This window comes from Ostrinia nubilalis, chromosome 7 (genome assembly GCF_963855985.1).
Source record: "Ostrinia nubilalis chromosome 7, ilOstNubi1.1, whole genome shotgun sequence".
Classification (NCBI taxonomy): domain Eukaryota; kingdom Metazoa; phylum Arthropoda; class Insecta; order Lepidoptera; family Crambidae; genus Ostrinia; species Ostrinia nubilalis.
This window is the reverse complement of record NC_087094.1, coordinates 14,860,411-14,874,180: the sequence shown is the minus strand read 5'-3', so window position 1 is coordinate 14,874,180 and position 13,770 is coordinate 14,860,411. Positions and strand designations below refer to the sequence as shown.

General features: G+C 40.0%; 1 protein-coding gene across 3 annotated transcripts in view; it reads left to right on the top strand.

Annotated features, from left to right (window-relative positions):
• The window catches only part of LOC135073394 (zinc finger protein jing homolog), a 137,063-nt gene that overhangs the window by 111,636 nt on the left and 11,657 nt on the right, over window positions 1-13,770 (top strand). For all 3 annotated transcript variants that reach the window (XM_063967569.1, XM_063967570.1, XM_063967571.1), the window contains exons 2-3: window positions 9,941-12,665; window positions 12,979-13,158. In XM_063967569.1, the coding sequence (XP_063823639.1) occupies window positions 9,941-12,665; window positions 12,979-13,158 (2,905 nt within the window). The remainder of the gene's footprint in view (window positions 1-9,940; window positions 12,666-12,978; window positions 13,159-13,770) is intronic.

The window sequence follows — 13,770 nt, the reverse complement described above, 5'->3', positions numbered from 1 at the left end:
GTTTATCTAGTATCGCCGCGATTTGAGCAGGAAATTGAGTTTCTGAAAGCCGCCGTACGTGGCCCGTTTGAGACCGCCGGCGGAGCACACGTAAACTATTTATACCGTGCATGTTAGCTCGAAAATTTTTACTTCAAATAAAACACGGCTATTTTAGGTGTGTGCACCGAGAATGTGTACCTAACATTGTATCTTTAATTTACCGTCTCATTTACGGAAGAAAGAGGTGTTTTTAAGCGTTTTTCTTTTATATTCCAATTTTCAATACGCAGTTAGAAACAGTTAGCTCCAAATATAGCTTCGATTGGTTTTTGATTTGCATACTTATGTCATTACTTATGCAAAAAATGTTCGTCCCTTCTATAAATTTTCATACAATGCATTCGCTTGAAATAACATCATTTTGAATAATTTTAACATATTCAAATGCATTCTAAATGCATATTGGATTAACCCTTAACCACTGACGTACGTACGTGGTACGTCGGTCAAACGGTTTTTCGTTCAAAACTTCATTTTGTGCGGGAATTTTTGCGTGTCCTTTTTGGTAGTTTCCTAGTGGCCAGAGATGCGTGTGCGACGGGAGAAAATAGATGGGTAGCACGTCCCTAAGTAGGATAACTAGACCACCCGACGTATGTGGTACGTAACGTCAGTGTTAGTGTAACTTTTTCAACATCGCTTTTGTATGTTGGTCCATATATAAAATTAACTGTTAGCAGTCTGATTTATTTACTTGGCCGTCTATATATAAAAAACCTTATTTACGCCAAAAATTATTACAAATGACGAAGAAATTAGCAAAAAAATCCAGTGAATATTTTTTTTTATATTAGTTGCGGTTTTCGAGGACAATCATCATGATGGTGAAGGAGCTTTAGTTCGTGGCTTTGGATTTGACTTCTTCTGAAGATTGTATACCATATTTTCATATTTCCTAGCTAGTTTAAAGCACAGCAAACTGGTGACCAGGTCATCAAACAAAAAAAAACTATAAAAAATAGCCTTCCCAAATGAACTGTATTAAAAAGTGACTTAATATGTGAATTATTGCAATTGTGATTTTTTCCTGATTAAAACTGTTATTAATCTTTAATATGGTCAAAATAGAAGTACCTAGTGTTATCGAATAATTTTGTGTTGATTTTTTAAAAAATGCCTGTCTAACTTTTATTACATCTGGAAGATTTCACCAATATCATACAATTTTATTAATATTACTATGTTTTTTTTTACTATCTCTGTTTAATATAAACATGTGCAAATAATTTAAATTAAAATTTCACCAAAGTTACACTCTATTGATACATCAGGAGGTCTTCAAAGTTACGTACGTATGCCGTACGTACGTCAGTGTTAGTGTAACAAAATGACACGTCAGTGGTTAAGGGTTAAGTCGACTTCATAACTTAAACGTATCGCGGAAGTGCAAAGGGGAAAAATGTCTTCAACTTCGTTATTTACCGTACTAAACACAAATTCGAAAAAGCATTTCAGTAGCGAGCGAAATCAATCGAACGACATTTGACAGGGCGTCACGCAGGGTGCGCCCGCTAACCCACTTCGACGCCCTAACTGGAAACCTTAACCTCTAGGTAGGAAGGGTCAAATCCCAACACCTAGCAGCAAACTAAGCGTTGTTGCGATGTGTAATGAACTGTACGGCACTGTTCGAACCGAGTTACCCGCCTTACGCGGTTACGAGTCCATGAATATAAAAAGCGCGTAAATAAATAGCAGATGCGCGAAAAATTCGCCCCGCGCTCCCCTACAGACACTTAGCATAATAATCGCGGGGGTGGGCCGGGGAGGGTGGGCAGGGGGCAGGGTCTGTGACACGATTCTCACGCGACGGGCTTCCTTTCAGCCGTAATGAATGGGTCCGCGTAAACAGCGGTGACATAATCTCGGAAACGTTACATTGCGTACGTACGCGCCATTGAAAACTTGTTATGACTAGAAAGTATATTGGGCGGCGTTTTCTTTTGTTTCCAGACGTCTACGACTGAAAGCCGCTGACATGACGGCTCGGGCTGACTGACATTGCTTTCGAATGAGTGGCGGGCACTATATTTTTTTTTATGTAGGAAGTACCTATGTAGAACAATCTTGCAATGATGTTTTATTTAAAAAATCAATGGTTGCTGTTGTTAGATACCTACGTACTTTCACTATGATGATGTTTTATTACTGATTTGTACATGGAATTGGATATTAGCATGTTTCGTAAGATATTACAAGAATTACTTTGTTGCAAATTTCTACTTGGATCAATTTGAAAATGTAACGCATAATTTCATGCGATAATTCGTAATCAATATACGTTCGGGCGTTGACCCATTTTGTCGAGCCGTGTGGTAAATTCGCGTTCGTAATTTTACTACATTACTATGATGAAACATAAATGGAACGAATCTAACATGCCTGGCTTAATACTAAGCGAGCCAGATGATAGAGCTCTTACCCTGTAATCTCTGCGCCAACATATTTCCACGGCAACTTTATTTTTATTTTCCCACAACATATCGCATTCCAAATCCAGCCATAAAGTCGTATCGTAACAAGATCTAGAAAGAAAAAGTCATTAAAATCTAGACACATGCTGAATAATTGAGCAATTACCCTATCCCGCCTCGAGCTGTAACTGATACTTGATGTTTTACCATATTTTCTCAAGTTAGACTTCATTAATCAATTATTTAAAACTTGATTTCACATATAAACACAACGAGACTTGCTTTGCCGTAGACGTTTATCATTACGGGTAGGCAGATAATAAATAATGCTCACTCTTTTGCCAGAAACAAGAGAAGGAAAGTGCAACACAGTTTATTGACTTGTGAGCGACTAGTTAATACTATTTTAATTAATAACTTTTGTTAGTTATTATCGCATTATGACCTTTACAAAGTTTATCTCTACATAACTATATTTAGAATGATATTGTATCATTTCCGACTCTCTAAATTAGGAAATCCCATTTCATTATCCCTATAACTAATTAATAAATTGTATACGATAACCTTCGCGTTTTATTAGGTCGCCCTAAGCGTAGATGATAAAGTCTTAATGAGGTTTAAATTATATTTTATGTGCATTCTCCACACAAGAATTAATTTACGCATGGTATAAAAACCATTATTTTCATAGGCCGTTGTAATATTTTACTCTTTAATTTTTATTTCATCGAACGAATGTAGTTTGGGCTTAATTTTAGCGTTCAGTAGTGTAATAGGTAATTTGGGAGTATGGAATTTCAATAACGGTTGGAATTTATTCAGAAATTAAGTAGCGTACAACGTGCACAGTGGGACATGCGAGCCGCGGGGCGCCACAACGCCCTGCCAGAACCGTCACACCCGAATTTCAACCTTACACCACCAAAATAAACACACAAATCCAAAAAATCGCCTTCCTTGAGTGAAATTTGACAAGGATTTAAAATCCCCAGCGGCGCGGCTCCCTACACGATGATCAATTTCCAACGCTAAAATGTTATATTCCATTTTACAAACCCAAAAAGAATGCAAATATATTGGCTTCGAAATAATTGGGTTTTTAATCTGTCCTCGTTCGGGTTTAAGGTTTCGTATCGTGTCAGGTGTATCGTTTTGTTCTGGATATATTTAAGTGGTGATAAATAACTGTCGAAATAAACTATCTGACACCGAAAAATACTTTGTAACTTGTTCAACATTTTGTTAGTGTTTTTCAAGTTCGCTATTAAGGCATTTACAAATGCAAGCATAATTTTGTTCGATTAATGCTGCAGCTCTGGAAGCGCAAATCAGTGGTTGTGAAAACACCAAATTAGGTGCCAATTACAGTGTAACAAATTGTACAGTACGTCCTTTGTATTGGCACTAACCCTGTAGTTATTCCATTCAAATCTCGGGGTGCGGTGCATAATCTGTCCCCTAGGGACGTACGCTAGGGTCTACTAGATTTAGTAACATGTGCGAGTGACGTATCATTTGCGCTTTTGTCCGCCCACCTATTACGTCGCGCGCACTGTGCAGTGGGGACTGTTTTGATGCGTTTGATTTTATTAATATTAACACACGAAGCAACGCTCGATTGTGTATTTCTGAACTCTTTGATGTTCAACATTTCAATGCATTTCATATTATGCGTTTCCCACATTAGTGTATTGATCAAGCTTGGAGAATTAATGATTATTACACACCCTTTGCTTGTTATTATAATATCTACATTACGATGCATGTTTTTGTCGTAAACCGACTTCGCTTCCTGGACTCAAATTCGCTTTGTACCTACAAAGAAAAGGAAATCACTGTCATACGTTTTGTATTTCATTTGAGGCGTTACGTTTATCCTTGGTTTGGTGCTATTGTATAAATAACTGGATCTTCAGGTTTGATGTATAAACCAAACCGTCCTTTGAATATGATGGACAGTCCTCAGAGTTTGTTTCTGTCTATATGTGGCGGAGTTATAAGGAAAAGGCCTTATGTCTCAAAATACATTTTTGTCTTTGACCATGTTCTTCATTTATCTCATAATCATTTAAATTGAACCATGTCCGAGAGCCTAATCCGCATTTAATTATAGCAATCCACATATTTATGCGTCCCCGGCGCGTGCTCGGCGAAAATTGTCAAAGGCCGCGTTTGACGCGTTGCGCCATTTTCATTCCGCGCGGCAATTTGCGCGGTGGGTGTCCTGCATGTAATCACCCGGTGTACTTGTGGCAGGACAGGACACATATGGTCTGTTATTTGACAACAGGAATCGTTATCCTCATAAAAGGTAGAAGGAAGACGCTAGATGCAGGCTGCTACCAACCGTTCATTATAGCAATGAATGAGAAGACCTATGTTCAGCAGTGGACGTCCTATGGCTGAAATAATAATGATGACGAATCGTTATCCATAAGATAGGGGCTCTCGTATAGCTAGGATTACTAGGAATATAGAAAATCCTGGTTATGCGTGTAGAAAACGGTAGGAAAAGACATTCTACTAAAGGGCGGTATGACAAAAAAGAACAGTCGGAACTTGACGACTAAAATGTTCATGAATGACTCTACACTGGGATAAATGTCGCATGTTATTTGATGATTATCGACCCTAATTTATCAAGTATGAGGTCTAAAATAATGTTGTAAAAAGCTAAAATATACAAATACTATATCTATTATTTCCATAGCTCTTATTATCTCTCTCCCCTAGTTATAGTAAAAAAGTAATTTGCATTTGATGTGGGCCACCGTGGTTCGTAATAATAACCTGCCTTATATTGGGCCTTATATTATCCCTACTGTCATTTATTCGAGAACTTACATTAACTTAACGCTAAATACATAATTGTCGTTAAAGCACACCTAAATTAGCACACGAATTATCCAGATTAATTTTTACGAGGGAATTATTAAAGTTAGCACATAAACTAGCTCCTAGTTCAATTTAACGTAAATCGCTGCTAGCCAGCAACCATTCGTTTCGTAATGCACTATAACTAGTTCGAGTTATCGTGTTTACTTCGAAGTTTTCAATTGCGCCAAGTTTACCAATTTCAGTTAGCGATAAACTTCTCGATAAGATTTACGTTTAGAACGATCGCGGCGTAAATCAACTTGTCACTGCTGACTTATAAGTTTTGATATACACTAACTACATAATTTACTCAATTAAAGGTATACTGCTTAAGGAAGGACAGTTAACTAAACACTGATTAATGTGCTGAATAGTTTAATTCATTCAAATAGCTTTTCATCATGGAATATGTTATGATAATTTACGTCCATAAGTCCATTTACCTCCGTATTAAGAAAATTTATAGCTGTAACTATAATATTTTCACTAATAAATTTTGTGACGTAATCGGATGGTAATTTTACAATTAGTTCCAGGCATCACGTCGCGTTACAACAAACAAAACGAACCCTGTAGACAAATGAAGTTCGTTAATGACGACAAATGAAAAAAACATCCGACTCGCGACCGCGCGTAGTATCGCATAGTAATTTCCTAGAACAATTAGTGGGTTCTGACGCGCCGCCTTATCGCAGGGCTGTGTGATTGCCGCTTCTACGTATTCGTATTGTAGTACTATTTTTGCGTTTGATAACGTTACGATATAACGTAACGTACGCGTAACGCGGACACGTGCGCGTAGTAATGTTGTTGGTAGCCTGGTAATATAATTATATTGACGTAGATATACGTAGATTACGTCTACGTAAAATTGAAGCCACTATGATGTCCTGTAAGTTTTAGGACATTATCGCTGCTATGTTTTATGTAATTAATACATGAAAGAAAATTATAATTTCATGAGATGAGACTGATTAAAGCCAAAAACTGGAACCATCTCATCTGATAGAAAGATCGACAAAGGGTTAATAAGATAAAACACGCTTACTCAGTAAATATCTTTTTTTTACTCAGAATTTTAAGACAGAAAAGTCTCTTCCCCTTTGAAGCATGTGTAAGTATTTGAATTCAATAAATTAGAAATGTTATGATGACTGTTGTAATAATTTAAATAACATGAATTGATATTACATACATACCATATTTTAAGAAATAAATCATTTGAATTTGAATTTGAATTTGAATGTAATCTAACTAATTGAGTTATTAAAAGGAAACCTTAGACGTGAGATTGAGATGGTAATGTTGATTAATTTGTGAACGTTTCTAAAGGAAAAAATATATTAAATATTGTTATTCGCTTTCTCGATTTGATTTAATAGGTATCCAAGTCGAACCTGTGTAATAAATTGCTTTACATCTTTAGGTAGGTATTATGTATCTTCAAGAGCTTTTAATATGTCATTCGACTATGTCGACCTAAGGTTAGAGACACTATAGAATAAAGAACAATAGTCGTATAGACATCGGCCTTAATTGTACTTGATTGGAAATCCTACAAGAACATGGCGTGATGAGGCAATTTATTGTTCTATGCTTTTACGAGCTATTTGGCTTGGAGTTGGTTGGAACATCATGAGCGCCGTTATTTTATGGTGCCACACGTACAATTGCATGCAGCGACGTAATGAAGTTGTGGTCATCATGCGTACACATCGCATTATCTAATATGTAGCCATTATAATGAAAACTTAATGAAATTATTGTTTGATTTTTCAAGACTTGCATTGTATCATTTATGCCACGAACATCGGCAAATTACCAAATATTATTGAATAGACTCTACGGTGAAAGAAGAAACGGAAGACGTAGTTTGGGCAGGCTTCCTAGGTGAACCGACGATTTGGTGAAGGTCGCCTGGACTTGGATGCGGGCAGCGCAGGACCGATGGTTGTGGAAATCCTTGAGGAGGTCCAGCAATGGAAGTAATTTGGCTGAAACGAACTACAGTAAAAGATGGGACTATTGCCTTTTTGAAGTGGAGAAAAATATAAGATATGATAGATAGGTTCGTTCGTTCGTTTCAGCCAAATGACGTCCACTGGACAAAGATAGATAAGTAGTACCTTTCATATTGCAGTGTAAGGTCTATTTAAAAACAAAATATTTTTCGCAATATTCCCAGTTCTGGCAAAGCCCAGCCTATTCATACGAGGCTAGTCCGAGGGCGACACGCTAGCTTGCGCCGGCGACGATGCTATCGGGTCACGCTCAATTGTCGCGCATTATGTGCCGAGATACCGTCGACAATTATGAGCCGGAATGGAAGCGGATTGGGCTGTCATTAGGGCTTGCCGATTGGGACTTGTGATGACGGAATATGACAGTGGAATAGAGTCCATCGTCATCCAGAATCCATCCGAATACCGATGTTGCCAATTCAGATTTGGTAGGTCTCTTGCAACAAGAAAATGTTATTGATTACAGTAGGTATCTACCTAATCTTCATCTGCCAATAATAGGGTAGTTAGAAATTTGGAATCGATTCTCTTGGTTCAAAAAGTAAAATTGTGTTCCTGCAACAACTTATTATTTACGCATTTTCTACAATTGGACACAACTAACTATGGCGTCTAATAATAATGCCGCATCACTGGTTCTTGTATACCTTCTTGCTGCTGTTCAAAATGTCTTCGGTCATAGAGAGCCAGGTAGTAGAGTCGGTTCCCTTTGTCATTGATCATGTGCTGGGTACCAGAGTATTGGTCGCTGGCTTCTCAGGAATCATTATTTTCTCATCAAGCATTCTACCTGCATAATGAATTATTATTTACGTAGCCGCAGCCGTTGTAGTCCTAGTACTATTAGCGCTATCACGCAATCGTAACTTCAATTGAAAGTAGACATTACGTCGTGTTACCTTATAGAATACATCAAAGAATTCCACGAAATTGGGCAGAGCGTCAAAACAAACGGTCGGAATAGACCACCCACTCGATATTCGAACGATTACAATGTAACGCCGAGAGCGGGTCGTCGACCGAAATCGGCGCGGGCGCGACCTTGCAGCTCAACCTCACCTACATACGCGCCCACTTTTGCTTTCGACATTCGCAAAAAACATAAGCAACTCGACCGATCGCTTAAACCACCGAGATTGCGTGTCACCTCACCCGTGAACCGTGATGCTTCCGCCTCATTGTGCTAACGATACCACGACTCTGCTAATTGAAACCCGATGAACTTCCAATTAACGAACAATTTACACAATGAATTCTACCGTCGACAACTTTTTCCCACTCATAATCCCAGCTTAATGATCTTCGACGTTAAATTAAGATCCCCCCAAAGATACCTGAATCGTCTTAAAATTTTTGATCTAAAAATTTCTCTAAAAATTGGGTCAATTAGAGACAAAGCTCCTAGTGAAGTGCGAAAAGGGAGGGGAGTACAACCCTAGTTATGACTATACGCTGCGGCTCCACAAAGAGCGAGTGCACCCTTGACGCTGAGACGCCACCCCACCCAGCCACCCACATGTCCCATCCCGCTCGCCACCCCTCTGCCGAAAGATATTTACAAAAATAACACCCGCTAACTCAGCCACAAAGTTCATAATCGCTCGTAAGAAACTTCTGGCTACGTGTCAAAATTGTGTTATTCGACATTTACCTGTAGATCTCTCACCTAACAAAAGATTACGCGGAGAATGCTTCTAGAATAAATAATCTTCGACTGATATGTGGGAGTTCGTTCGTGAACTTAAAATAACATCACATAAGTGAATGCATGATTGATAATCTATCCAAGTATGAGAATGGATACCGAACGTTAAAGAAGTACAATTATTTGTTCATTTGTCACACACTGAGTGTAGTGTTAGCTACGTGCAGCGAATGTCACACAGCCGAAAATAATAATTTGAGTGTGTGCGTGGGGTTCGGTCGGTCAGTGCAGCGGCGCGTCTCGTTGCGTCACTGCACTGGACGGGCAGGGCAATGCACCTTGCGCTCACAACACTCCGCCGACAAACATCGCGCATGCCGTCCCGTTCTCGCGACTCGTCTATCCTCGCATACGATCGATCGTAACCATTCAACAGCTGATTGTCATTAAGCGCAATCGGTGACACTATTATGGACTGGACTGGTCAGGCTATAAAAATAGAACGTTTATGGCAACGTGCGGTGTGACGTTTCTTCGTTCGTTCGTTCGTTTCAGCCAAATGACGTCCACTGCTGGACAAAGGCCTCCCCCAAGGTTTTCCACAATGAACGGTCCTGCGCTGCCCGCATCCAGGCTCTTCCCGCGACCTTTACCAGATCGTCGGTCCACCTAGTAGGAGGCCTGCCCACGCTACGTCTTCCAGCCCGTGGTCGCCACTCGAGAACTTTCCTGCCCCAACGGCCATCGTCTCTACGAGCTATGTGCCCCGCCCACTGCCACTTGATTTTAGCAATTCTGCGAGCTATGTCGGTTACTTTGGTTCTCCTGCGGATCTCCTCATTTCTGATTCGATCACGCAGGGAAACTCCGAGCATAGCCCGCTCCATCGCCCTTTGGGTGACCTTGACGTTTCTAATTGAATATTATTATTGTTTCAGTGGCGTAGCGGTGCATAGTCCGACGGAAAGCGGCGGGTGCAGCAGCAGTGACATCACCGAGCCGGGTTCGCCGCGCAGCCCCGAGTCGTCGTGCAGCGCGCCAGAGGAGAGCGCGGGCGCGGGCGCGCGTATGCCGCCGTGGGCGAGCGAGCCGGCGCCGCCGGGCACGCGACGCCTCGCGGCCCAACCCGCGCCCGTGCGACGCCCCCAGCCTCCCATACGACGTCGCATCACAGAATACTTCAGCCACAAAATGAAGCCTCAAAACGGCCTAAAGCGCGACTCCAACGCGACCAATAACGAAGACACCAAAAGAAAGTGCCTACCCAAAAACGGCGTCACGGACGACTTAGAGAAATACATCTCGTATCTGTCACAGACGCTCAGTCCTAAGGTCCTGATGGATGTTGGGAAACAAGCAGAAACCATGAAGAAACCCAACTCTACCGTCAACGGAGTTGTTGATTCCACCAAACCGACAGATCTCAGTAAAGTGACGCCTAATACGAATATTAGCAGTCAGCTTGATTTCAGTAGGTCTAAGGAGGGTAGAGAAAAAAATCATCATACCAGCATGAATGGTTTTGTTGAAGTTAGGCATGCGACCGAATCGTTCCAAACGACCAAAGAGAAACTTTCAAATGGGCTTATAAACGGGTTGGTCGACGGTAAAAAGCAGAGCCTCGATAATAAAGCAACACCAGACCCATCCGCCAATTGCACAAAGTATAATACCACAAATACCATAGGAGCAGCTAAAAGAAAAGTACCTATACCAATGTCAAACGAATTAAATGGAGTAAGAATAGCACCAGCTACATCTGCCAGTCATATGCCGAAGAAATCATTGATTTCAAAACCTGACTCAACGAGAGTAAACGGTGTTGTTAGTTCCACTACTAAGTTAGATAGTAGGATGAATGGGGTCACCATTGGATCAAATAACTTAGGTTTAAGTTCTGAAATCACCATAACGAAGAAAGAAGTTCCAAAGAAGACCACTCCTCAAGCTAAAAGAACAAATCGAAAATCTTCAGCTTGCATAGCTAACAGCAAAAACCTTACTTGGTCTAAGGTTAATAACCTGAAACAAGTACAGCTTCAGCAAAAAAATTGTGTTAATTCTACTCAGAATTCATCCATGCAAAATTTACCAGGTGAAGCAAACACAGCACCAAAGATGAATATCCCAAATGGTGTTCGTCAAGTTCCAATGACGATTAATGGGAATCTCGGTAGTATAAATGTACCTGTGAACAATTTACAGAACTGTCACCAAATAAATATTCCCCAGCCTTGTAATGGAGCAGTGAATTCAAATAATTTACCTTCATTTGTAGCGGTCCCCCAAAATGTTATGTTAGCCACGTTAAGGATACCACAGAATGGAATACCGGCACAAACGTTAACGCAACAAAGTAATATGACCGCTTTTAATAGGCCAAATGTCAATGTGTCAAGCCCGACAAAGTTGAACGGCCAATTTGTGTTTCCACTCATGCAGAATATCAATGGAACCGTTCTGCAAATACCAAATCTAATGGCTAAAATGCCTAATTTTGTTCTTCCTCAAACACCGCAGCTAACAACACCCAGGCAAGACCATTTACAGAATCAACAAACGGCACAAATTCTCATAAACGGTACTCTTTTAAAGTTAGCTAACACGATGACGTCTACGTACCCTAATGTCAACAAGACGGCTCCTGTTACAAGTCAACCTATTCCTGTAATGAATAAAAACGTTCCTGGAATACAACCCGTGGGAATAACCCATATGCAGTCCAAACCGAATTATACCGTTAACCTAAGCCATCCTGTTCTAATGCCTCAACCTGGGTACATAGTGACATCTGTGCCAAATATGAATGTGAAAGAGACATGGAGCTACACGAATACTGCCTTATCATCATCACAAATAACGTGTTCCAATCCAATAGTCCATCACCCGCCACCTCTAGTAGCGAACTTTACTACGGAAGCCTTACATACAAGTAGTATACCAATAGCGCCGGTCAAGCCGCCCGACAATCCAATTCAGGGCACAGACCCGCCTAGTAGTACGGTAAAAGAAGAAGTGTGTGAGGTAACAAGTTCAAAGTATGATATACCGTGGCTTTCAAAAACTGTTAACAATAACATTGTTCCGCTAGATTCTAATAAACTAAATTCGAGGCCTTTTGCACAAGTTTACTCGGAGAGATTAGACGAATTTCATGTAGAGAAAGTGCGAGAAACTCTGATAGAGTCCTCCACGATCATAGACGTTGAATGTACTGAAGACTTAAGGAAGATTAAAGAAGTAGCAAGAAGAGAAGAGACTATTTTCACTCAGATAACTGTGTTGAAAGACGTTTCGTCTAACGTTCAAAGTACTGTGATAGAAGAAACTTACTGTAGCACCACTACGGAGTCGTCAGAATCGGGGATTGGTACTGACAAGTCTATCGACTCCCCGAGCGACTCGCAAACCAGTAAGGAATGTGATGACGACTCATCGTTATCGTTAAGTATAAGTTTGTGTTCAGTGGACGTGCAGAGTAGCCAGAAGAGTCCAATTCTGAAGCAGCCGAAAACGTTGAGGTTTCCACCGAGGAATCCAGCGAAATCCGGTAGTAATCAAAGGACGTCAAGTACTGATACAACATCAACAGTTACATTATGTATGTGGGAAAACTGCAAAAGTGAATTCGAGAGTGACACAGATCTCTTGGAGCACTTACAGGTGAGCATCTTAATTTTGTTTTCGCAAAATAAGAAACCCCCATTAATAACACATTTTGTGGTCGGCAACAATACAGTCCTTTGTTTACAAATTGTGCACCCAAGTACCCATATACATTTTGAAATGAAATGAGCTTACATACAAACGAATACAAACAAAAAGGTTCACTTCCGCACCCTCAAAATTTTAAAATCCTTTTTTTATAACTTTCACTATGTTTATTCTTATGTTCCTTACGAAAATGCTTTGAATTAATAATATATTATTAAGCTTTTAAAACATTAACTGATCTTTCTCTTTTTACCCATTCCAGTCAGTCCATGTGGAGAGCCAAGCAGGAAAGGAAAACTACGTGTGCCTATGGCAGAAGTGCAAGGTCCGAGGGAAGCCCTCCTGTTCGCGGCTCTGGTTGCAAAGGCACGCCCTTTCCCACGGAGGAAACAAACCCTTCAAATGCATCGTCGACGGCTGCGACAGAAGGTTCTCCACACAGGTACATTCTTTCTCCTCGATCTCTGCGTACAGATGGCAGACCCTAAAAATTAAAACTACGTCAATCGTCGGCTAGGGTTAAGTTCGCGCAAAACTTAGATGATATTAAGTGCGGGAACAGTGAGTGGATTAAAAAAGTTTCAATACAATTTATGCGGAGTTATGAATATTAAGATAAAAAATCAAATACTTTAGCCGACGATAATTAAAAAATTAAAAAAGTGAAAGCAAGCAGACAGGATTTGGGTATTTATGATTCGGGTCTAAGCAGGTAACGGACTGTTCATGTTTGTAAAATTGTCCGTTTCCAGAAATACAGTCCGCCATTTGCTTTGGCCCATAGTTAGTTACTAATCATTGTTATAGGTCTTACTAATGTTATATTCATTTCAAAGTCCTTTAAAAATAGGTCCAATCTTATGTCGTCAATACCTCATAGAATAATTCACCATGTAACCTATGGTTACAACAAATTTTCTCAATGCACCCAATCTTGAATAGTATCTAAAAGTAAGGTACTTATTCTAAAAACAAAGTTGTCTCACAACTTGTAAAAGTCTGATTTTTAGTAGATTCTCTAGAATTTTCTTCATTCTTTTAATACATAAGAGTA